The 25,163-nt window shown below is 36.8% G+C and overlaps 1 protein-coding gene across 2 annotated transcripts in view; it reads left to right on the top strand.

Annotated features, from left to right (window-relative positions):
- Positions 1-24,755, top strand: part of CHUK (component of inhibitor of nuclear factor kappa B kinase complex) — a 41,964-nt gene extending 17,209 nt beyond the window's left edge. Inside the window, exons 10-21 of one of the 2 annotated variants that reach the window (XM_053583180.1) lie at positions 1,913-2,107; positions 3,794-3,896; positions 7,888-8,011; positions 8,444-8,595; positions 10,810-10,871; positions 11,990-12,099; positions 12,713-12,762; positions 18,739-18,835; positions 19,127-19,274; positions 19,778-19,911; positions 21,869-21,968; positions 23,515-24,755. In XM_053583180.1, the coding sequence (XP_053439155.1) occupies positions 1,913-2,107; positions 3,794-3,896; positions 7,888-8,011; positions 8,444-8,595; positions 10,810-10,871; positions 11,990-12,099; positions 12,713-12,762; positions 18,739-18,835; positions 19,127-19,274; positions 19,778-19,911; positions 21,869-21,968; positions 23,515-23,544 (1,305 nt within the window). In that variant the 3' untranslated portion in view covers positions 23,545-24,755. The remainder of the gene's footprint in view (positions 1-1,912; positions 2,108-3,793; positions 3,897-7,887; positions 8,012-8,443; positions 8,596-10,809; positions 10,872-11,989; positions 12,100-12,712; positions 12,763-18,738; positions 18,836-19,126; positions 19,275-19,777; positions 19,912-21,868; positions 21,969-23,514) is intronic. The other variant, XM_053583181.1, reaches the window with a different exon arrangement.
- Positions 24,756-25,163: the final 408 nt, after the last annotated feature.

The raw sequence follows: 25,163 nt of genomic DNA, 5'->3' as shown, positions 1-25,163 counted from the left end.
AGGAGGCCTCACATAGTAACAAGTCCTGCACAGCAATAAGTCCTGCTGCTTCTATGGTGTTGGACCAGTTTACAAGCTCACCACAGAAATCTTCTAGACAGTGTGCAAGTGAGACACCAGTTAGCAGAACAAGTATACAACACATTCATAAAACAGCAAAATGGAAAGTTTTCATCCCAAGGTGCACTAAGACGTGAGAGCTTACCTTGATGAGAATTTGCCAGGATTAAGAGATGCAATTTGCCCCCCATTCTCCTTGCTTAACACCCCTTGACTTCTACTTGTGAGGAACTTTAAAGGATATAGTGTGCCATAAAAAACTGGCTACACTGGGGGTACTTTGGGAAGAAATTAAAACAGCATTATGCAGTGATATAAATGGACACTTTGGTCAGTTTTGCTCAAAAAGTAGTTTGCCATAATCAGAAGTGTCTGGATCCTGTTGGTAACACTTTGAGCACCTCTCGTAATTGCAGAAGTCGAATGTGACTTGTATTCATCTTTTCTTATCAGTATATATACATACTGAATTACAATTTTAATACATCTTTTTCCTTTCTTAAAATGTGTACTTTTTTTTTTTTTTGGCACCCTCTAGTTTTGTGTGCTGGAAAACGGCAGTTAAAATTTGTACTTTAAGTGGGGAGGAAGAATAATAATGGCCTGGATTAATGCTTTACCTTTGTAATAAGAATTTCCAGCAGAGATATTTTTAATCATTTGCATATACTGTAAGGCATAGAGAAATGTAGGCATTAATTTTGTGTGGCATATCTTAAGGACAGGGGAAGGAAGAGAATTTAAAATCATGTTGACATTGTTCAAACTGATCTCCGTCTTTGTGGCTGTCCTTGGTTACCTAGGTAGAGCTCCACCTGACTCAGCCTCACACTTACATAGGCTGTATCAAGCTACTTTTACAGAGACTTTAGGTGAAAGTAATAAAACTGTTATTCTCTAACTTTGGGTCATTAGATCACTGCTCTGAGATTTGGTGTTGTTATGCAGACAGCAGTGCTTCTTTCCTGTTAAAGAGAGACATAGCTCTCTCTCAGATGATTGTTTCTTGAGGCAACATAAAGTAGACAGAAAGGATTTCAGATCCAAGCTCTACCAGTTATTAGCTGTGTGATCTCTAATATGTTATTAAACTGAGAACTCTGTTAAGATGGAGGTTAAAAGATCTAATTAATGAGCATGTTAGGTGAAAGCACTTAACTCTGTGGTTGGCATCTATTAGGTACTTTATAAGTGGGAATGTTTCCTTTTAGCTGTATGATAATGTTTTTCAAAATAAGTGTTGATTTTTAAAATTTTTTATTATTTTGTTTAATTTTTTTGAGAGAGACTCACTATCTTGCCTGGCTAGAGTGCAGTGGCATCATCATAGCTCATTGCAGCCTCAAACTCCTGGGTTCAAGTGCTCCTCCTGCCTGACCCTCACAAACAGCTGGGACTTTAGGCAGCTAATTTTTCTATTCTTAGTAGAAATGAGATTTGCTCTTGCTCAGGCTTGTCTCAACTGAGCTCAAGCAGTCCACCTGTTTCAGTGCTAGGATAACAGGTGTGAACTTCTATGCCCAGCCTTTTTAATTTTTTTTTTATTTATTTTATTTATTTATTTATTTTTGACCAGCCTTTTTTAAAACAGATTTTTATTTCTTGTTTTTGTGCAATCCTAGAACTTTGAACTTTTATTTGTTGGAATTAACATACAATGTAATAGAAAAGTAAAATTGTTCTTCAATTTTCAGAATTTTTATAATTATAGGAGATCTCACTTTGGAAAATGAATGAACCTTATTTAGTGTAGAACTAATGCCTTTTGCTCATAATCCCCTTTAGTCTCTTGCACTAAATCTTATATGTAGCAAATGACCAGTAAATTTATCTTTTTTTCTTATTTATACAGATAGTACACATCCTAAATATGACTTCTGCAAAGATAATTTCTTTTTTGTTACCACCTGATGAAAGTCTTCATTCACTGCAGTCTCGTATTGAGCGTGAAACTGGAATAAGTACTGGTTCTCAAGAGCTACTTTCAGAGACGGGAATTTCTCTGGATCCTCGGAAACCAGCTTCTCAATGTGTTCTAGATGGAGTTGTAAGAGAATTCTAATATACTTAAGAGTATAAGAAATCTGTTTCTGTAGACAAATTGCATGCCTTGTATTTTTTATGCATATATGGAATTCTTGCACCTCTTATAATAATTCTTTTAGTCAAAACATGGAGGTGGTCAATCTATGGACCTAGGCCTTCTGACTCTCTTACCATTGCTTTGCTAGGTGAATAAGATAGGAATGAAACATTTATTGTTTTGAACTTCATAAGAGTTTTTCTTTGGTGCCAGTTCTCTCTTTCCACTTTCTAATCGTTCTTGTATTTGAAGCCTCGCATTTTGAAATTAGACCAGCAGTCTTACCATAAATAAGTGGTAAAATATGATTGTGGTCATGATGTTTTTCTTTTTATGACTTGGTTGGGGCATTTTTTTTTTTTTTGTAGAGACAGGGTCTCACTGTACCGCCCTCAGGTAGAGTGCTATGGCGTCACACGGCTCACAGCAACCTCCAACTCCTGGGCTTAGGCGATTCTCCTGCCTCAGCCTCCCGAGTAGCTGGGACTACAGGCGCCCGCCACAACACCTGGCTATTTTTTTGTTGCAGTTTGGCCGGGGCTGGGTTTGAACCCGCCACCCTCGGTATATGGGGCCGGCGCCCTACTCACTGAGCCACAGGCGCCGCCCGATTGAGGCATATTTTTAAAAAATATCAGGTAATTCACCCATTTCAAGCATATAATTCAGTGATTTTTTTTTAAGTAAATTTACGAAGTTGCATAGTTCTCACTATAAATCAGTTTTAAAACATTTCCATCTCAGTAAGTCCCTTATGTTCATTAACATTAACCTCCATTCTGCCCATTCAAGGCATCAATGAATCTATTTTCTATCTCAATAGACCTTTCTTTCTTGAACATTTCATATTAATGGAATCATACAGTATGTAGTCTCTTTTGTCTGACTTCCTTCACTTAGCATTATATATATATATTTCTTTTTTTTTTTTTGAGACAGAGTCTCGTTATATCACCCTCAGTAGAGTGCTGTGGCATCCCAGCTCACAGCAACCTCAAACTCTTGGGCTCAAGCGATTCTCTTGCCTCATCCTCCCAAGTAGCTGGGACTACAGGTGCCCATCAACGTCTGGCTATTTTTTTCTTGCAGTTGTTTAGCTAGTTCGGGCTGGGTTTGAACCTGCTACCCTCAGTGTATATGGCTGGTGCCATAGCCACTGTGCTACAAGCCATTAACATTATATTTTTGAAGTTCATCTATGTTGTAGCACGTATAAGCATTTAATTCTTTTTAATTAGTGAATAGTTCAGTAGAACCTCTATAAGTTGACCACTCAAAGGACTGAAACAAACTGGTCACCATACAGAGGTGGTCAATGTAAGGAACTAGGCTGACGGTACATGTGGTGCATGCCTGGTCTATGAAAATTAGGTCAGCTTATTAGAATGTGGTCAGCTGTGGAGGTTCTGTTATATTTCCATTGTGTACATATATGCCTTTTTAGTTTTGGTGATTGTTTTTCACTAAAGTTTGTGTTTTTTTCCTTAACTAAAGTTCAGATTCTGTATCTATAAGATGTATGCTAATATACATTGACTTTGTTCATTTGCATGCATTTCAAAGTAGGAAATCTTGTAGAGAACATAGGTAGAGAACCTAGAATTTTCAAGGATCTTTGGACAGAATTTTTATTGTTTGTTTCTTTTTCAGAGAGGCTGTGATAGCTACATGGTTTATTTGTTTGATAAAAGTAAGACTGTATATGAAGGACCATTTGCTTCCAGAAGTTTATCTGATTGTGTAAATTATATTGGTAAGTACCTTCCATTTAGGGGCTGAGATTTAAACCTAAAATAATATAATTTTGACTCTTACTGTGATTAGTAGAAATGGTCTTTTTGTGTTTCTGTTCTGTATCTCTCATATTTGAAGTTTCTATATGTGGTGAAAATGGGTTTATGTAGTTTAGAAATATGCTCTGCTGGAAATCCTTACTACAAAAGTAAAGCACTAATCAAGGCTATTATTATTTCTTTTTATTCCCCCTTAATATACAAATTTTAACTGCTATTTGGAAGGTGAAAAGGTAGATTTTAAATCATCACCAGTTCCCTTATTTAGGACAGGATGTATTTTCCTGAGGACAGGGTTCTCACAGGAGAATGAAACTTCACTGTTAATTAAACCTACTTTTTAATTGTCCATTCATTATCTAAGCATATTCAAATATATATTTCATTTTATCCTATAAATACTGCTTCACATTCCAATGTTTTAATTTATCTGGTGAAAATTATTTTCTTTTGAAGAAGTTTTTGATCAGTGTATGTCTCCCCAAACTAAAATAAAGTACAAAATTATAAAATCAAGAATAAAATTGAGCATATGGGCTAAAATATATGTAATCTTTTCCTCTTTTACCTTTTTATTAGTTTTCTCTTAAATTTTTCTTTTAAATTGAGGCGTAGTTTACATATAGTGAAATGCACATACTATATAATTTGATGATTTTTGACAGATGTGTATACCTGTGAAATCCATACCATAATCATGATGTAGAACATTGCTTCACCTCAGAGGGTTTCCCTTATGTCTCTTTCCAATCAGTTTTGCTTTCCACAGACCTTTTAAAGTTTTGTTTACTAATTTTTTTTACCTTTTTTAGAATAGTTTTAGATACAGAAAAATTAAGCAGATAGCACAGAGTTCTCATATAACCCCCTCTCGTGTATATATAGTAGTTTCCTTTATTGTTAACATCTTACATTATTGTAACACATTTGTTACATAGTTAACGAACCCACAAATTATTATTCACTAAAGTTCATACTGTATTCAGATTTGCTTAGATTTTACCTAATGTCCTTTTTTTTGTTGTCCGATCCCATCCAAGATACCACATTACATTTAGTTGTCATGTCTCCTTAGGCTCCTGTTTGGTGTAATGGTTTTTGAGATTTTCTTTGTTTTTGATGACCCTGACAATTTTTAGGAGTACTAGCAAGTATTTTATAGGATGCCTCTCTGTTGGAGTTTGTCTTATTTTTTTTCATGATTAGACTGAAATTATGGGTTTTTGAGAGAAAGATTACAGAAATAAAGTGATATTTTCATCACATGTAAAGGATACATATGAATTATGATGTTCAGTGTTGACTTTGGTTACCTGACTGAAGCAGTGTTTGTCAGGTTCCTCCACTGTTGAGTTTAATCTTTGCTACCCTTTCCATACTGTACTCTCTGGGAAGAAGTCATCATGCATAACCCACACTTAAAGGAGTGGTGAGTTGTGTTCCCCTCCTTTAGGATAGAGTATCTACATAATATATTTGCAATTTGTGTACATGGGAGAATTTTCCCTTCTCATTTATTAAATTGTTCAATTATTTATTTATATCAGTATGAACTCATGATATTTATTTTGCACTTTGTATTTTAATCCAGTACTAGTTTATTTCGTGTAAATTGTGTCAGCTTTGGCCCTTAGGAGCTCTTTAGTTGGCTCCTATACCTCTTTTACATGTCCCTAACAATGAGCTGTTCTGTTTTTTGAGCACTTCCTTACATTTGGGCATTACAAAATATGTTTCAGCTTCATATTGTATATTTCTTCCCCCAGTCCTAGAATCAGCCATTTCTCCAAGGAACCCTGTTCCTTCTATTGGGAAATGGTATTTAGAAATCAAGACCTGAACACTAGTTGTGTATATTGCTACTGGGATATCATTTCTTTTAGGCTCTTTCAGACTCTACTTTTTTTTTTTTTTTTTTTTTTTTTTTGTAGAGACAGAGTCTCACTTTATGGCCCTTGGTAGAGTGTCGTGGCCTCACACAGCTCACAGCAACCTCCAACTCCTGGGCTTAAGCGATTCTCTTGCCTCAGCCTCCCGAGTAGCTGAGACTACAGGCGCCCACCACAGCACCCAGCTATTTTTTGGTTGCAGTTCAGCCGAGGCCGGGTTTGAACCCGCCACCCTCGGTATATGGGGCTGGCGCCTTACCGACTGAGCCACAGGCGCCAGCCCCAGACTCTACTTTTTAAAGTATATGATTTGCAAGCCTTTTCCTTGTTGCAACAATGGGGACCTGTTTGTTGTCTATGACGAACATATCTTGCTCTGTAAACCTCTTATTTTGCTCTTCCTCTGTGAACATATCTTTCTCTTCCTCAATAAACTTTGTTTTATTCTAGGGAAAAAAGTATGTGATTTGCTTGTGGGGTATGGGTAATCAGGTTCCCCCACTCCAGACTTTTAAAAAAATTTGATGGGTTTTTTTTTTTTGGTTTTGGTGTTTGGTTTTTTTGGTTACAGTAGGAAGCCACAGGAGGAAGTGTGGGTATGTAAGAATAGAGGAAAGGTCAGCACACACCCAGCCTCCCAGCTACTCAGGCAAAAGCATCACTTGAGCTTAGGAGTTCAAGTCCAGCTTGGGAAATATAGCGAGACCCCCATTTCTTAAAAAAAAAAAAAAAGAAAGAAAAGTTAGTTGACACTATTAATAATTATTAAGGGAAGCGAAGATTTTTCTAGGTATATAGCTTTATTTTTAAAAGTCTGCTTCAGATAATGTATTTTCTGTCTAGACCAGGCATCCTCAAACTGTTTGAACAGGGGACCAGTTCACTGTCCCTCAGGCCGTTGGAGGGCCAGACTATAGTTTAAAACAAAAAAACTATGAACAAATTCCTATGCACACTGCATATATCTTATTTTGAAGTAAAAAATCAAAGCAGGAACAAATACAATCACACCGCCTCACATGGCTCACGGGCTGCAGTTTGAGGACGCCTGGTTTAGACACTAGCATGGCAAATTTTGCCTAACCTTTCTCTGAAGGTTTTCATGAGAATAGAATAACAGAGAATATACTTACCACCTTAAAGTATAGGATAAATGTCTTTCAGTGTTAGAGAGTTTCATATATTAAAATGGGATTTTATTGAACTTAACATATATCTATCTACCGTAAGTTTTAGAAAAGCAGAATTCCCTTGACCAAAGAATAGGCAAGAGGTAATCATAAATAGTTTTTTAAGTTTGTCATTGAAGAATGCATATCTTATTAAACTTCCATTTGCTCAATATGTTTCCTTGAAGATGGGCTGGTGGTTCAGGAGATAAAATTCATTATTCAGAGGCAGGAAAGACCATGGTGGATTGTGAGGGAGATGGGACTGGTTTAGAACTTGAAAGAAATAACGAATTTGGATCAGCAGAGAGAAAACGTATTACATCTTGGAATGAAGCAAACCAAAAGGACAGATACAGGAACAGTGTCAACTTCTGTGAGGGTGTTGATTTTGATACCCATTATTTTTCCCCTCGTATCTGGAGCCGGGCTTATATATTATTGGTGATCAGTAAATGTATATTGAACTGAATTAAATTGTTAACAAGTGGTACTTGCTAGCATCAGTTTCTAGCATCTATGGGAATGTTATTGGACAGGGAATTACAGAGAATGAGAAGTATACTCTAAAATCCTCAAAAATAATTCCCCTTTCAGCTCGGCGTCTGTAGCTCAAGTGGCTAGGGCGCCAGCCACATATACCAGAGCTGGCCAGCCCAAGCCTGCCAAACAACAATGACAACTACAACCAAAAAATAACTGGAAGTTGTGGCGGGCGCCTGTAGTTCCAGCTACTTGGGAGACTGAGGAAACAGAATCACTTAAATCCAAGAGTTTGAGGTTGCTGTGAGCTGTGATTCCACGGCATTCTACCCAGGGTGACAGCTTGAGACTGCTTCAAAATAATAATAATATTAATTCCCCTTTCTTTTTTCTCATTTTCTTGCATATAGTACAGGACAGCAAAATACAACTTCCAATTATACAGCTGCGTAAAGTATGGGCTGAAGCAGTGCACTATGTATCTGGGCTAAAAGAAGACTATAGCAGGCTCTTTCAAGGACAAAGAGCAGCAATGTAAGTGGAATCTGTTGTTTATAAGCACAATGTATTCAGTTTTTTATAAGCTCAATGTAACCTGCATCATATACTCAAGAGCTAATCTTACCAGTTTTCATTAATCAATGTTGGCAATGTTTCATTAATCATTGGTTCTACCATTGCATGAAAGAAATGGGCCAATTTGATAGACCCTTAGAATTTTTAGTAATGGTCTAAAACTCCCCAATTGCAATGGCTCGAGAATAGTAGTTCTTGAATAGTTTAAGAAGATTATTTATCATGGACTATCACAGGCAGGAAGTCTTTAGAGACCAGATTTTAGAGATCAGCTACTTCGGGATTGATAATAGAAACTTAAATTTTGGGTTATGGCAATTTATATTTTTAATTATTGTCCAGTGTTTCTGAATGCTAATAATGTTTGTGTCTTTAATTATTATGGTTTAGGTTAAGTCTGCTTAGATATAATGCTAATTTGACAAAAATGAAGAATACTTTGATCTCAGCATCACAGCAACTGAAAGCTAAATTGGAATTTTTTCACAAAAGCATTCAGCTTGACTTGGAGAGATATAGTGAGCAGATGACTTATGGGATATGTAAGTGTCTGGGTAATGTATTTTTAAAAATTGTCTAGTCTTTTGAAACCATCTGCTATTTTGCCTTCTTGACTCATAGCGAGTTGTTTCACATACTTCTTCACATTAGAATAAGAGACAAGAGAACTTAAATTATCATAAACCTGTTTGTTTTCAATATTAGCTCTTTTTTTAATCTCTTACTTGAGCCACTTAGTTTCACAATTAGATTAAAATTATATAGCTCCAGAAAAATACAGAGTGATTTAATAATCTGAATTTCAAACCTCATTATTATAATATATTCAAAATCTGTATATGGGTGACTTCTTAACCAGTGATAGGGACTGAACATTTGTGTGTCCCCCAAATTCATATGTTAAAATCCTGACCTCCAAGGTCATAGTATTAAGAGGTGGTGCTTTTGGGAGGTGATTAAGTCATGAGGGTGGACTTTTTTTTTTTTTTTGAGACAGAGTCTTACTTTTGTCACCCTCAGTAGAGTGCTGTGGCATCATAGCTTACAGCAACCTCAAACTCTGGGGCTCAAGCAATTGTCTTGCCTCAGCCTCCCAAGTAGCTGGGACTACAGGCGCCTGCCACAACGCCTAGCTATATTTTTTTTTAGAGATGGGATCTTGCTCTTGCTTGGGCTGGTCTTGAACCTGTGAGCTCAGGCAATCCACCTGCCTTGGCCTCCTAGAGTGCTAGGATTACAGGCATAAGCCACTGTGCCCAGCCTGGGTGGAGCTTTCATATTTGAGATTAGTGTCTTTATAAAAGAGGCCTGAATGAGACCCCTCACCCTTCTTCAGGTGAAGACATGGTCAGAAGACAGCCCTCTGTAAACCAGAAAGCAGTTCCTCACCAGACACTGAATCTACCCATACCTTGATATTTGACCTCCCAGTCACTGGGACTATAAGAAGTAAATTACCTAGTCTGTGGCATTTTGTTATAGCAACCCAAATGAGTCTTAAACTACTTATTTTTCTATAAATAATAATGCAAATAATTTCAAGGTTATGATTTTTGTCAAACCACCTACCATGAAGTCCTACTGTTTTTTTATTGTACACAGTCTCCAAGTTTTCAATATTTGACTCCCAAGTTTTTCTCCTTCAGAGTTAGTAAGAAAAGGTAAAAAAAGCAGAGTTAAAATTTGAATAAATCGAAGATGTCACCACCAATATTTCTGTTTTCTTTTACAAAACAAATCCTTTTTAGGAAACAAATACCATTTGTTCATTTGTTCTGAGCAAGGTATGATCAAGTGTCCAGTTGAGAAAAAATTTACTCTCCAGAACTGGTTCTATGATTGGGGATGTTTTATTTATATTTGTATCTTATAGGCATTCTAGTGAATGATAAAACATTATTTTATTAAAGTATCTTTCACTTGTCAAAGGCATACTATACAGCTAAGAATGAGGTAAATGTATATGTGCTAATGTTGAAAGATCTCCTGGGGGAAGGTGGGGAAGAAAAGAATATATAGTTGGTCTCACTTGGGAGGGAATAGGGTCTATGTAACAAATAATCATAGTAAGACTCCTTGAAGTAGAGGGAAGGAACAGAGAGTATTTTCTTTTTATATCCTTTTATAATGTTTTTTTTTTAATCCTGTGTATTAATTTTCTCTAAAGAGAAAATCATCTATAGTAGTTTTCTAAGGCTTCTATAACAAAATACCACAAACCTAGGTGACTTAAAACAGCAGAAATTTATTGTCTCGCAGTTCTGGGGGCTAAAAGTCCACAATCAAGGTGTTGGGAGGGCCACATTTCCTCGGAAACCTGTGAGGAAGAATCCATCCTTGCTTCTTCCTAGCTTATTATGGTTTGTTAGCAATCCTTGGTGTTCCTTGGCTTACAGCTGTAGCACTTTTATCTCTGTCTCTATAGTCACATAGCATGCTCCTCCTGTGTGTCTGTATCCTATGTCTCTTCTTTTCTTACAAGGACACTAAGCATACTAGTCACATTGGATTAAAGGCTCACCTGACTCTGGTATAAGTATTAATTTAGCTAATTATAATAATCCTGTTTCCAAATAAGGTCATATTTTGACATATTGAAGGTTAGGACTTTAATATATGTTTAAGGAGGACACAGTTCAACCCGTAACACATTTTTGATTTTAATATGCCAAGGAAACAGGCAAGCCAGTAATTAAAGCTGCAGCTATTTCTGAGATAACCAATTTAGACTTTTTTTTTTTTTTTTTTTTTTTTAGCTTCAGAAAAAATGCTAAAAGCATGGAAAGAAATGGAAGAAAAGGCCATCCATTATGCTGAGGTAAAGCCACTGGCCTCATTCTTTGTGTTTATTAATTTTTTATGTCTCCCTTAGAAAATATCTTTGGTTAGATATGTAAAGAATATTTTTCATGTCATTCCTGAATTTCAGACAAAATCCTAGTAGATGCTTTTTGTAAGTATAGGGAGGTATCATAGCAATAAAAACAAGAGCTTTGGGCAAATTACTTAGCTTCACTGAGCTTTCATTTCCTTTTGTATTATGAGGACAGTACCTTTCCTAGTAGGGTTTTGAAAATTGGAATGAATAATCAACAGCAGTTATTGCTATTATTTTTGTGATTGGTTTAGATAAGATGACTGCACATCTGATTTACTTGGGACAGTTCCAGTTTACACCTGATATCTTGCCATAATTATCAGTAGTACTCTGTTTTACTCTCAAAATTATGCTGGTTTTGGACAATAAATTGTATGGTCTCCCTAGGTATAGATCATTCTCTAGGTGGTAGATACTTGTCCTGTGCATTTGTCCATGGTTCAAGATTATTACTCACCTTGATGCCAGTACTTATCAAAGATGTGGTTGAGGCTGTTGGTATCCTGCAGTTGGAAATCCAGCATCTTTATTTTTCTGTGTCCTTATTCAAGGAAGTCCACAATAAGAGGCAATGAAAATCAGCTGAGATGCAAATAATACCCTGTTTTCCCGAAAATAAGACAGTGTCTTATTTTAAGGTGTGCTCCCAAAGATGCGGTAGGTCTTATTTTCAGGGGACATCTTATCTTTCCTTTAAGTAGGTCTTATTTTCGGAGGATGTCTTATTTTCGGGGAAGCAGGGTACCATGGGTTTGTTGGCCACTTTTTCTGTCTTGTTAGTGACACCCGCACCTTTTTTTTTCCAGAGAAAAACAAATGTGCTAGTAGCTTACTGTTGTGAGGAGAGAAAAGAGAGAAGCATAGGAATAAGTATATTCTTATGTGAAAAACTGTCAGAATCTGAAGAATGAAAAGGATTTATCAAAATCAGTGTTTCATATTATATTATTTAGTTCTACTGCAGCAGCAAGTCATTCTTTATCCTTAGGATCTGAATTTTATTTCCTATTAGATGATGGCAAGTCTGTCGTTTCCTTTGTGTTTTCATCATATTTTAGGTTGGTGTCATTGGATACCTGGAGGATCAGATTATGTCCTTACACACTGAAATAATGGAGCTGCAAAAGAGCCCCTATGGAAGACGTCAGGGAGACTTGATGGAATCTCTGTAAGGGTATACCCGCCCTTGTTGATCTTAATGTCTGTTACATTTTGTAGCAGATTATTCTTCCTGCTTACATGTGACAGATTAAACCTCTCCAAATACATTGTCATTATATTTAAAATAGAAGCTATTTTTTACTCACAGGAAATTTTGGAAATAACTCTTTGGGTTGACCTTTTTTGTTTTTTAATAAAGGCATCTTTTCCATGTTTGTGTTGAGACCTTTCTCAGTATATATAACTTAGAAATTATTTTCCTGCTTACCGTACTTCTGGTCCAAGGTATGGCCTCTTAAGTGTCCTAAGTGAGGTTAACTTCCTAAAGTTTGGACTAGAAACTTAAGATTTTTTTCTCTTCTCATAGGCCATAATTTTTGTTTGTTTTCTAGTGCACGGGTATTATGATAGATCAAAGCAGTTAAGTATATTAAACTTCGCATTTTAAGAACTTAGAACTATATTAATAAGATGCTCTGTAAAATACTCATTGGTAATATTTACTTGCTTTAAAATGTGATCATTCATCCAAAAAGTCAATGTTTTGTTCATTTGAAGTTGTGAATTATTTACATCGTTAAAGTACCATCAGATACAGAAGCATGTTTTCTCCTTTGTAGGGAACAGCGTGCCATTGATCTTTATAAGCAGTTAAAACACAGACCTTCAGGTAAGATACTTCTTTCACAGTTCTTGAAGGCATTTTAGCAAACTATCACTAGCTTAACAAATTCAAGGGATTTTAAATTTACAATGTTAAAAAGCTGCAGAATAAATTCCAGTTTTTGTATTGCCATTGATACATTTATGGTACAATAGCTTTAAGTTTGTGAGAATTTAAGAGATTTGAAGAGGAAAGTAACAAGGAAAGTGAGGTAGAAACAGTTTTTAAAGGGAAATGAAGGAATGGAAAAGTGAAAAAGGAACTCAAAGAATAGCAAGAGGAAGCAAGAAAATACGTGGAAAGATGGAAAAAAATGAGGACTGCTTAGTATTACATTAGAAAGGTTAGAAAGAAATTGATACAGTGGGTTTTACGAATAGAGTAGTTAGAGGGAAGGCCTGTGAACGCTTTACTGACCAAGTTATCTCAGACAAATATCCCTGTTTCTTATTTCTCTCTTCTGCAAAATGGAGTTGAAACCTAGCTTTCCTACTCAGTAAATATGTTGGGACAATGTTAAGAAGATGTTTGTGAAAATACTTTGAAAACTGCAAGATATTATCATTTAGTTAAAAATTTGTTTTGAGTGTTACAGAAGAAATAAAAAGTAAAGTGTAAGCCCTAATATGCAATACAGTTAAATTATTTAAAAAGAGTGAGAGATATTTTACACTTAAATTTGCAACCAGGCTACACACAGTGGCCATGCCTATAACCCTAACCCTTTGGGAGGTCAAAGTGGGAGGATGACTTGATGCCACAAGTTTGAGACCAGCCTGTACCAAATAGCAAGATCCCTATCTCTTAAAAAATTTTTTTTAATTAGCTGGGCGTGGTGGCATACTATTCAGGTTACTGAGGCAAGAGGACTGCTTGAACCCAGGAGGTGTAGGCTGCAGTGACTTATGATTACTCCACTGCACTCCAGTCTCACTGATAGAGCAAGACCATGTCTCTAAAAAAGGAAAGAAAAATTGCAAACACATAGCAATGCATGCAAATTAATAAACATGTGAAATTGTATTTTGCATTTTTCACATACTTAAGAAATAACATGATCTCGGGCGGCGCCTGTGGCTCAGTGAGTAGGGCACCAGCCGCATATGCCGAGGGTGGCGGGTTCAAACCCAGCCCCGGCCAAACTGCAACCAAAAAATAGCCGGGCGTTGTGGCGGGCGCCTGTAGTCCCAGCTGCTCGGGAGGCTGAGGCAAGAGAATCGCGTAAGCCCAAGAGTTAAGAGGTTGCTGTGAGCCGTGTGACGCCACGGCACTCTACCTGAGGGCGGTACAGTGAGACTCTGTCTCTACAAAAAAAAAAAAAAAAAAAAAAAAGAAATAACATGATCTCTTATTATACTTTTTTTTTTTTTTGAGACATAGTCTCACTCTGTCACCATTGTTAGAATGCCATGGTATCCCAGCTCACAGCAACCTCAAACTCTTGGGCTTAAGCGATTCTCTTGCCTCAGTCTCCCGAGTAGCTGATACTACAGGCGCCTGCCACAATGCCCAGCTATTTTGTTGTTGTTGTTACTGTTGTTTAGCAGGCCCTGGCAAGGTTTGAACCCGCCAGCCTCAGTGCATGTGGCTGGTGCCATAACCACGATGCTACGGGCACCGAGCCATTCTTATACTGTTTTTATTGTACTGGAATTTATTTATTTTAATTCTATAAACATTTATGAAGTGCATGTGAGAGGCACCTAACCCTAACTAGGGGGCAGGGATGCTTAGCCGTTTCCTGCGGGAGATGACATGTGATATAAGCCTTAATGAGTAAGTAGCAGTAACCAGGTAAAAGGAGGTGGGCTTTTGTATATATGAGTATAATATGCAAAGACATGTATATGTAGTCCTTTGCATATCTGAGGAAATACAGTGTGACTGTAGTGTAGAGTTTGAGGAGGAGAGATTGCATTTCGTACATCATGCTGACAAAGGGGAACCCAGAAACATTTTAATCAGGGAATGGCATGATTGGATAAACATTTAAGAAACACTGTGCTGGTGGCATTGTGGATAATAGATTAAAATGTGGCTTGGCTAGGGACAGGCATAGGTTATAAGGTTGTTGGAATAATCACAGCTCAGCACAAAGTGGGCTATGAACTAAGGCAGAGAGCATGAACTGTGACAGTGAGGTGAAGAGGAGGACATGGGCAAGAGATCTATTTGGGATATAGAACTGATAGTGGTGGGTGATAGATTCAGTATGGATGGCTGGGGGTTGAGTGAGTCATAGATGCCTCACAGTTTTCTGGCTAGGACAGCTAGGAACATAATAGAACCATCATGATAGGAAAAGACTTGATGGGAAAAAAAGATGAGTTTGTTTGTGTATGTGATAATATTATGATGTCAGAGGGACATTCAAGTAGACATATCTAATAGATAGTTTTACATGTATACGTGGGTACATATGTATATAGATTTAGTGGAAGGGCTAGATATTTAGCTATTTTGAGAGTAATCAGCCAAAAGAGTAAAGAGATCTGAAAAATCAAATTTAGTAAGAAAACCATGGTTGAAATCCTAAATAATACCAACATTTATAAAATGGGTAAAGTAGACGTCAAAGATTGAGAAATGGCTAGAATATGTAGAGAGAGTAGTAGGATAGAAATGGGACAGAGTTTCAAGGCAGAAGCCATTAGTCAGGTGAAATTCTACAGAGGTGTGGATAACGAAGATGATAAAAAATGCACATATTCATTGGACTTAGTTTGGATATCATTGATGATGCTGCAAAATGTAATGGCCTTTTGGGAACAGAAACAGAAAAGTCTAAATCAACAGTTCTCAACGTGTGGCTCATGGAACCATTAGGATAACAAACTTGTTCAGAAAGTCTATGATGAAGGCAGGCATAGTAGTTCACGCCTATAATCCTAACCCTTGGGGAGGCCTAGGCAGGTGGACTGCCTGAGCTCAGGAGTTGGTGACCAGCCTGAGCAAGAGCGAGACCCCCATCTCTAAAAATAGCCAAGCATTGTGAGTGCCTATAATCCTAGTTACAGGGACACTGAGGCAAGAGGGTTACTTGAGCCCAAGAGTGTGAGGTTGCTATGAGCTGTGACACCATCGCATTGTACAAAGGGCAACAAAATGAGACTCTGTCTTGAAAAAAAAGTCTATGATGTCAAAACCATTTTTATAATATTAAGATGTTATTTGCTTTTTTCACCATGTTAACATTGGCACTGGTGGGTAAAATGGTTCGCACCTTAGTGTGAATCAAAGCACTAGCACTACCACCAAACTATGCTTGCAGTCATTACCACCATGCATTCAATTTTTTGGAGTTCATAAGAATTTTTGAGTATCCTGAGACCAAAAAGTTTGAAAACTGCTTATCTAGATTATTTTCAGAAACTTGGCTTCTAATGAAAGAAGTGAGGTGAATGAGTAGCCAAAAGGAGATGTAGAATTAGGGAGGTCACTTTTTAGAAGGAACACTTGAGCATACAGTCATGTACCTCATAGTGACATTTAGGTTGTTGATGAACTGCATATACAACAGTGGTCCCATAAGATTATAATATGATATTTTTTGCTGCATGTTTTCTATGTTTAGATATGCAAATACCTATCATTGTATTATAATTGACAACTACAGTATTCAGTACAGTCACATGCTGTACATGTTTGTAACCTAGGATTAATAGTCTATAGATACCATATACCCTAAGGTATATAATAGGCTGTACCATCTAAGTTTATGTAAGTACACTTCGTGATGTTTGCATAATGATGAAACTGCATAATGATGAAATGTGATGCATTTCTCAGGATATATCCTCACCTGACTGCGTTTATATGCTTGGGGCCAAAAGCTTGTGGAGAGGAAGGTCCCTAAACAAATTGAGAGGTTAGCGCCAGAGAGTAGTGGGAGGGATTCATTTTGATGCTACTGATATTGGAGGGAGTCTGGGTATGAATACAGATGCTTTTGTGAGAGGTTGAAAAGTCAGGGTCTTACTGCCTTAATGGCCTTCTGTCTTGAAGTAGGAAGTGAAGTGAACTGTAATAAGAAATGATGACCTCAGAGGTCTTAGCAGTATGTTAAAGACAATTTTTAAAAGGCAGTGAGTGCAATGGGAGATGTTGCTGACCCAGAACTATGTTAAGAATCAAGAACAGAAGTGAAAATACATAGCAGTGACACCAGAGTGAATGGGTAATATTATTTTGTTCATAGTTGAGTAGTTTAGATACAGAAATTGATATAGCAGATGGTTGGATTGATCCAGAGCTAGGATTTTGCTGATGGAATAAGAATAAGGGGACAAAAAAGTTGAAGATATTAACAAATTAGTGTTTTAAGTGAAAAAAGTTGTAGTTAGAGTAAAATTTAAGATTTCAAATAGAGCAAGTCCAATTCTTTCTTATTTTACTTTTTTTCCTTTAACCAATACTCATGACTCCTAGCTTTCTGGCGAATGATGAAGATACATAAAATCATATTCATTGACTCAGTCAAATTAATTTTCCACATTTCTTTAGGTTATTTTTATGAAAGCTTTCTACTAGCCCTGTCAGCATATCAGCATGTCCTGGGCCCCAGAAATGAATTTGCTATCCAAGGACCTTCTTTGAACTGATAAGTCACCTTGAATGACAAACTACTTGTATCAAGTCTGGTCTAGGATTGAGGTTTAATATATAATCACACTTCATTTATGGCCTTTGTTTTTAGCTTAGAGTTGACTTGAGACTCTGTTTAACTGAAAATGGTGAAAATTAACTTTTCTTCATTCTCTATGTTAGAAAAGGCTAAAGTTTTGAAGTCTTTGACCATTAAAAAGAGCTAGTTATATGGCAAAGCTCTTGGGCTTGGTCAGTGGAAAATAGTGCTGTTTGGAAAGGAACGTTCTTGGAGCCTGGTATTTGGTTGTTGGTGAGGAAAAGACAAATGTGTGGAGAATAAAGTTGGGTTATGGAGGAGGTCTTTGGAGTGATAACAACAGAGACACTTTTTAAATCTCCTTGACACTCCTCAAAGTTTCCTTTTTGGTAAAATGGGGGTAACAAAAGCAGCCATCTCAAACAACTGCTATGAGGGTTAAATGAAAAAATTATAAGCAAGTGGTAGCAAATACTAATAATATTATTATTGCTTTCAGGCTTAATTATTGTCCAGAGAAAATACCAGCAGGATGCATTAGCAACTTTGAACTCTTTTTTTTTTTTTTTTTTTTTTTTTAAGTTTTTGGCTGGGGCTGGGTTTGAACCCGCCACCTCCGGCATATGGGGCTAGCGCCTTACCCCTTTGAGCCACAGGCACTGCCCCGAGCAACTTTGAACTCTTAAACTTAGCTATTTTCTGAAATATAAAATGACAGTAATTTTTTTAAATTAAGGTAGCATCTCATCAATTGAACTATGGAACTCACTGACCAAGAAGGACATCTGTCATCTAGTTGGCTTTAAGATGTCATACTAACCCTCAAACCAAGCTTTCAGAGTGTCTGCAGGTTCCTTTATTAGTTTGGTTTAAGTCAGTCAGCTTTTTCAAAGTTTTTATGAGTTATAAACTGATGGATAAAACATGAAATTCTAAGCAACCTAGTTATGGCAAGGTCCTTCTTCCTTTAGTCAGTGAATGTTTGATGAATTATCCCACTGTTTGTAAATAAGTGGTTAACCATTCAAGAAAAATGGATCTCTTGGCCAGAGACTGCATATTGGTCTGGGGCTTGGGTTAGTGTAAGTTCAAGACGGACTGTTCTTCTCAAGCACAGAAGCTAAGGTCTCTGAAGACACAGTGATAAATTTATATTAATGTTATATACACTCATGCAACTTTTTTTTAATATGTTACTGTAATTTGTTTATGAGTCATCTTTAAATCTTAGTCTAATTTTTAATTTAAATGGAGATGTTTATTAAAACTAGTTTCAGATTTTAAAGAAATTTTTTGTTTGGAAGCAAATATGTTCATGCAGAAGAGAGGTTTTACCCACTGACTGATGTCTTTTATAGATCACTCCTACAGCGACAGCACAGAGATGGTGAAGATTATTGTGCATACTGTGCAGAGTCAGGATCGTGTTCTCAAAGAGCTGTTTGGTCACCTGAGGTAGAAAAATTGCTTTATTTCCTACCAAAAAGCCAGGATACTTTTATCATGTTCCTTTCAAAGTATAATATCCCTCTTTGATAAACATACTGGATCCAGGAAGAGTTCTGGCAGTACTATGGGTAGTTTGGCCACAGCGTATGCATTTATATGTCCTGTTTGTTTGCAGTACTTTAGAGATTAGTCATTAACTCTGTTGCTGATTGTAATTCATTTCTCCAGCTGGGTTTGGAAGTATGATGTACCATCTGGGGGATGTGTAAATATCTGACACTGATTTAATCTCTCCAGCAAGTTGTTGGGCTGTAAACAGAAGATTATTGACCTACTCCCCAAGGTGGAAGTGGCCCTCAGTAACATCAAAGAAGCTGACAATACTGTCATGTTTATGCAGGGAAAGAGGCAGAAAGAAATTTGGCATCTCCTTAAAATTGCTTGTGTGAGTAACAATTAATTATTTAATGTAACATTATGTTGCTATTACTTCCTAGAAAAGGGATTTTTATCAGCACAAGCTAGCCCCTCTTGTAGACATCTGTTTTATGTTGGGTTGATGCCCATGTTCCTGCCTTGAAGTCAGATTCAGCTGAGATACAGGACTTGGTTATCTTTCCTTTCCTGTTTTCACGCTCTCTTAACTATAGACCACTGCGATATCCCAGCCCAACTCGAAGATAGATGTGCCTGACTAGTTAATGAAACCAACTCTTTGTTCAACAGAGTTTTTTCCTTTCTCTAACTAAAGTGGTAGTAGCAAGGTGCATACATTTGGTTTTAGTCAATGAAGAAAGGGACCAAGGACAGGATGATTACTAGTGTATGAAAGGTGAGAATAATTTTGTACAGAAATACTCTGTGATAGAAATGTAAATCTTAGGAATATGGTAAGAAATTGAATGAATCACCAGAGGTGCTGACTCATAATCTTTTCTTTCCCTTCAGACACAGAGTTCTGCACGGTCCCTAGTAGGGTCCAGTCTAGAAGGTGCCGAAACCCCCCAAGCATCAGCATGGCTGCCCCCGACTTCAGCAGAACATGAACATTCTCTGTCATGCGTGGTAACTCCTCAAGATGGGTGGGTTCACTTTGTAACAATAGATAGTTGTTTTCCGAGCAGTGATAGGAATGAGGTAGTAATGATTAAGGTAGTCTTTGGTGTATTCAGAGCAGAGTTAAGTCTTGACTATCACTTTGTAATAATCTTGGACAACTTACTTGACTTTTTTTGTGTTTGTATTTCCTCTCCTGTAAAATAAGAATGTCTCATAGAACTGCTGTGAAAATTTGATTAGACAGTGAATGTAGAGGGCTTGGGAAGTAAATGTGCCACAGATGTTACTATCATTATTAGTTCAATCCAAGTTCTAAGTCTTTTGTCTGTTATTGGCTTATCACTTTCTTTTACCCAAACCTTTTATCTCTATGAGAAATTATGCTACTTTTTGCATTTATCATTTTGGTATCCTTGTTTACCCTTGTAATAAATTATTCAGATCAATTTTATAACTTAGTATTTTCTAAAATCACTTTTTCCATACCTCAAAACAATCTTGCAAATAAACTCAAATTTGAAGCCTTTATTTTCTTTTACTAACTCCTACTCTTCTGCTAAAAGCTGAATGACTATCCATTTCTGTTATTTTCTCAGCATAACGTTTGCCGTCTCCAGAGCCTGTAGCTCTTTCCTAGCTTGTGTATTATCACTTTTCTCACAACTCATGGAGACCTCTACAGCACCAGCATTTCCTGGAAGCTCTGCCCATAATTAGTTTTGCAGAAGTGCAGCAATGTTACATCACTGCTCAGGAGATCATGCAGCTGCACATTCTGTTCTCTGCTTTTATGAGAGAAAAGCACATGGCAGGAAGGCAAGCTGATATCAGGTATTTCATTTTTTTAAAGAAAGCAAGTTCCAAAGTATATCTTGGGGTCATTATAGATGTGGCCCAATGCAGTACATCTATAATTATCGCAAAGGCTGTAATTAGTTATATAGGTTTTAGGAAACATTCTTTTAATGAGAGTTGAAGGAAGTAAAATTTAACACATTACTTACCTTTTTACTTTTATTAAAAGAATTTCATTTTGTTAGGGGATGCTATTGGTTGCAAATTACTTCTATACAAGTAATTTCCAACTTGAGGTTGTTCTTGTTTGCAAAAAGTATATCTGATAAGTAATTTAAATATCTTTTGTAATAGGAATACATTACAAAGGAAAACTGATTTCAATTACAATGTACCTGTGGTACTAAACTACCAAGGACTGGAAACTGCCTCAGTTTTCCATGTGTTAGATATGAGCTGAATCAAAATTTAGCTCTAAATTCTACTGGCCACCATCCATGGTCTAGAACTGACTCTAGTAGAGGACTGAGGGTTGCTAAAGGGTGAAGATAGAGACCATATGAAAGAGGAAAGGATGAGGGTGGAAACCAGAATCAGGATTTCCTTCAAATATAAACTTCCAGGGATACTTCTTGGTTCTGGGTAGCTCCTCCATCATAGTTTTCTTCTGTTGTCTTTCAGAATCTGCTTGCTTGTTTTCCTCTTCATTGCTATCACCAGTAGTTTCCAGTCAGTTTTTCACCTTCCCTGTTTTCTGCAGATCCTTTTGTATCTTCTTCCTTTATATTTGTGTCAGTGAGCATGCTGCTATTTTTACTACTTGCAAGGAAAGGGAAATATTCCAAAAACAAAAAGAGGTCTTTCATCTGTCTATGCCACAAAGATAGTTTCCCCCAGTTAGCATTTTTGGGGGTGTGAGGGAGTTGTATCTAAATGCCACTTACATTTCAGAGGAAAATCAGATTGTAGTTACAATGGACTTCTTATCATTAGAGGTAGGCAGAGGCAGCAACTTGTACTAAACAGGACTCTGCCTCTAGAGGGAGGGATGTGGAAACTGAAGAGTAGGAATTATCTACATTGGGGTGCTGCGTTACAGAAGGGGAATGATCATCCTCTACAGAAAGAGAAAATTCATATGCCCCTTTGCTGAATCTGAGAAGACTTTGTTCTTCCATCTCACAGGAAGACTTTAGCGCAAATGATAGAAGAAAATTTGAACTGTCTTGGCCGTGTAAGCACTATTATTCGTGAAGCAAATGAGGAATGTGGCAGTAGTATGATGGTAAGTTTTGTCTTGATGTTGGTTGTAAATGGTTTAACTGTCCATGCCAGCCTTATCTGGCATTTGGGATATGGGATGGGGAATAAAACTCAGAGGAAAGTCTTTCTCTTCCCCTAAGCGGCCTGAGGTGATCTGTGAAAATGGTTCGCTATTCACTTGACCCAGAAAACCCCACAAAGTCATGCAAGTCAAGAGGCTCAAATCTTTGTGTTCACTTTAAGAACACACGTGAAGCTGCCCAGGCCATCAAGGGTATGCATATATGAAAAGCCACCAAGTATCTGAAGGATGTCACCTTAAAGAAACAGTGTGTACCATTCCGGCGTTATAATGGTGGAGTTGGTAGGTGTGCCCAGGCCAAACAGTGGGGCTGGACACAGGGTCGGTGGCCCAAAAAGAGTGCTGAATTTTTGCTGCATATGCTTAAAAATGCAGAGAGTAATGCTGAACTTAAGGGTTTAGATGTAGATTCTCTCGTCATTGAGCATATCCAAGTGAACAAAGCACCCAAGATGCCTCGCCGAACTTACAGAGCTCATGGTCGCATTAACCCATACATGAGCTCCCCCTGCCACATTGAAATGATCATTACTGAAAAGGAACAGATTGTTCCCAAACCAGAAGAAGAGGTAGTACAGAAGAAAAAGATATCCCAGAAGAAACTGAAGAAACAAAAACTTATGGCACGGGAATAGATGCAACATAAAATAAATGCAAATAACAGTAAAAGGGAAAAAAAAAAAAAAACTCAGAGGAAAGAGCATTTGAGGAATATCTTTAACCTCAAATCCCTATCTTCTGTTACTCAGGGATATAATAGGATTATATCATCAATAATCTTCAACAATAGCATTTTTGGTCAAATTAAATGAGTGGTAAGCTTTCTTCACAATATGTCTCTGAAATTGAATGGTTTGTACCTTTTTGCTTTAGTAAACAATTTTCTCCAATAAGATAAAACTTGTACTTTAATTCTTACATAGTACCTGCTGCATATAATATGAATTATTAATATAGTTGTAACAGTAAAAATGCTCAGATTATGATTTGGTTACTGTAAATTATGGATTTGTTAAAATTTGGAAAAATGACAATAAAATGTTTACTGAATTAACTTTTACTGCAGTTAGTATCAATGTCAATTCTGTGTATTTCCTCTTTCAATAAGAATAATGGCAGCTGGGCATCATTGCATGCACCTGCCATCTCAACTACTTGGGAGGCTGAGAAAAGAAAATTGCTTGAGCCCACGAGTTTAAGGCTGCAATGTAAATAGCCACTGCACTCTAACCTGGGCATTATTGCAAGACCCCTGTCTCTTTACCATATAATACAACAGAAGAATTATTTGCTTCAAATATTTATGAAAACTTTTTGAAATTAGTGGAAAATAAAGGTGAACTAATGCTCAAATTGTAAATTGTTATATTTTTGATTTTCAACTTCTGATTATAAAATGTCCAAACATACAGGAGACTTGCGAAAATGAATACCCATATACCTATTACTTAACATCTAATTGTAACTTTTTCATGCCTGGTTTTAGAATCTTGACTGGAGTTGGTTAACAAAATGACTTGCCACTTGTTCAGTGTCCGATGGAAGTTGCTGCTACATGTGTTGGAAACTTGTTTTACCCCGAAAACATTCTTCAGACACCAGTCAGTGGAAGAAATGTCTATAATCAGAAAAGCTACATTTCTACTGTGATCAGAAAAACATGATTTTACAAACATAATATTGTGATTTTGAGTAATTTTAGCCTCTGAACAGATAGGATTTTGTAAAATGTCAATGGACTTTATATGTTTGTTTTAATACCACCTCTACTTTGGGGCATCATCCTTGTCACTCATTTGTCTTTAAATTTGGTAGAACGTTACTTATTTAACTGACAAAAAAAAAACTTTCTAAAGTTTTAACTTTTGAGCGTAAGGCCATTTGTAGTATTATTGAGAAGAAAATCTCAAATAACATGCATTTTAAGTGTAAGTTAAATGGAAGAGACCGCTCATAAGTAAAGTTGTACTTCTTTGAGAATAAACCCTACCTCCTTGTGTTGCACTCAATAAGTTCTCTTCCTGGCATCATAAAGAGTTGGCTTAATCCCATTTTTAATTTTACTGTACACTAACAGTATCCCTTTCTTACAGAAGGGGTCGTGCATCTGCCTTTAATACCAATTGACTTTCATAAATCATGTTAAGTATGGCATGTGTATATGTATTTAAGATGTACATTTAATAATATCAAAGAGAAGATGGCTGTTAATTTATAATGTATTTGAAAGCATGTATTTTTTTTTTCATTTGTAAAAATGGGTCAGTTGTTTAAATAATCTTTTGTGTCTTGTCATGCAATTTATACTGCACTCTTTAATCTATAATTGTAATACCAAAATCCAAAAGCTTTGAAAACAAGGTTTTCATAAGCTTAGGGACAAAACTCATTTGCTTGAAAATCTAATATGAACTGACACCAAAATTTATTTATCCCATTTAGTATGAATATTTGTTTATTTTGATTCAGGAAAAATTAATGTGTTCGATGATTGAGGGGAGGGGTGCTAAGGCTTACTGTAGAATGCTGAGGGTTAATGTAGTATGGTATATGCACTGAATTACCTTCCTAAAATCTGAAAATTTTCTAAATCTGAAACAAGGGTTTTAGATAAAGGATTGTGGATATTTACACCTGTAATTTAGAAGGTATTTGTTTTTAAAAATGTGAAATGCTTTTATATTTTAGACAGTTTTCCACTTTATGTATTAAATGATTTCAAATGACCTTCTGAATCTCTATTCTTTTTTTTTTTTTTTTGTAGAGACAGAGTCTCACTTTATCGCTCTCGGTAGAGTGCCGTGGCATCACAGAGCTCACAGCAACCTCCAACTCCTGGGCTTAGGTGATTCTCTTGCCTCAGCCTCCCAAATAGCTGGGACTACAGGCGCCCGCCACAACGCCCAGCTATTTTTTTGTTGCAGTTTGGCCAGGGCCGGATTTGAACCTGCCACCCTCGGTATATGGGGCCGGCGCCCTACTCACCGAGCCACAGGCACCACCCCTGAATCTCTATTCTTATAAAAATCAGATAACACAATAATTGAATATGGCTTGGGAAAATATGATGGGTCCACCAAGTGGAATTGGAGCACATACATATGTAATAGTCTGTCTACTTTTCTCAGGAATCAA

Source organism: Nycticebus coucang, chromosome 3, assembly GCF_027406575.1.
Source record: "Nycticebus coucang isolate mNycCou1 chromosome 3, mNycCou1.pri, whole genome shotgun sequence".
Classification (NCBI taxonomy): Eukaryota; Metazoa; Chordata; class Mammalia; order Primates; family Lorisidae; genus Nycticebus; species Nycticebus coucang.
This window is presented reverse-complemented; position numbering and strand designations above follow the sequence as displayed.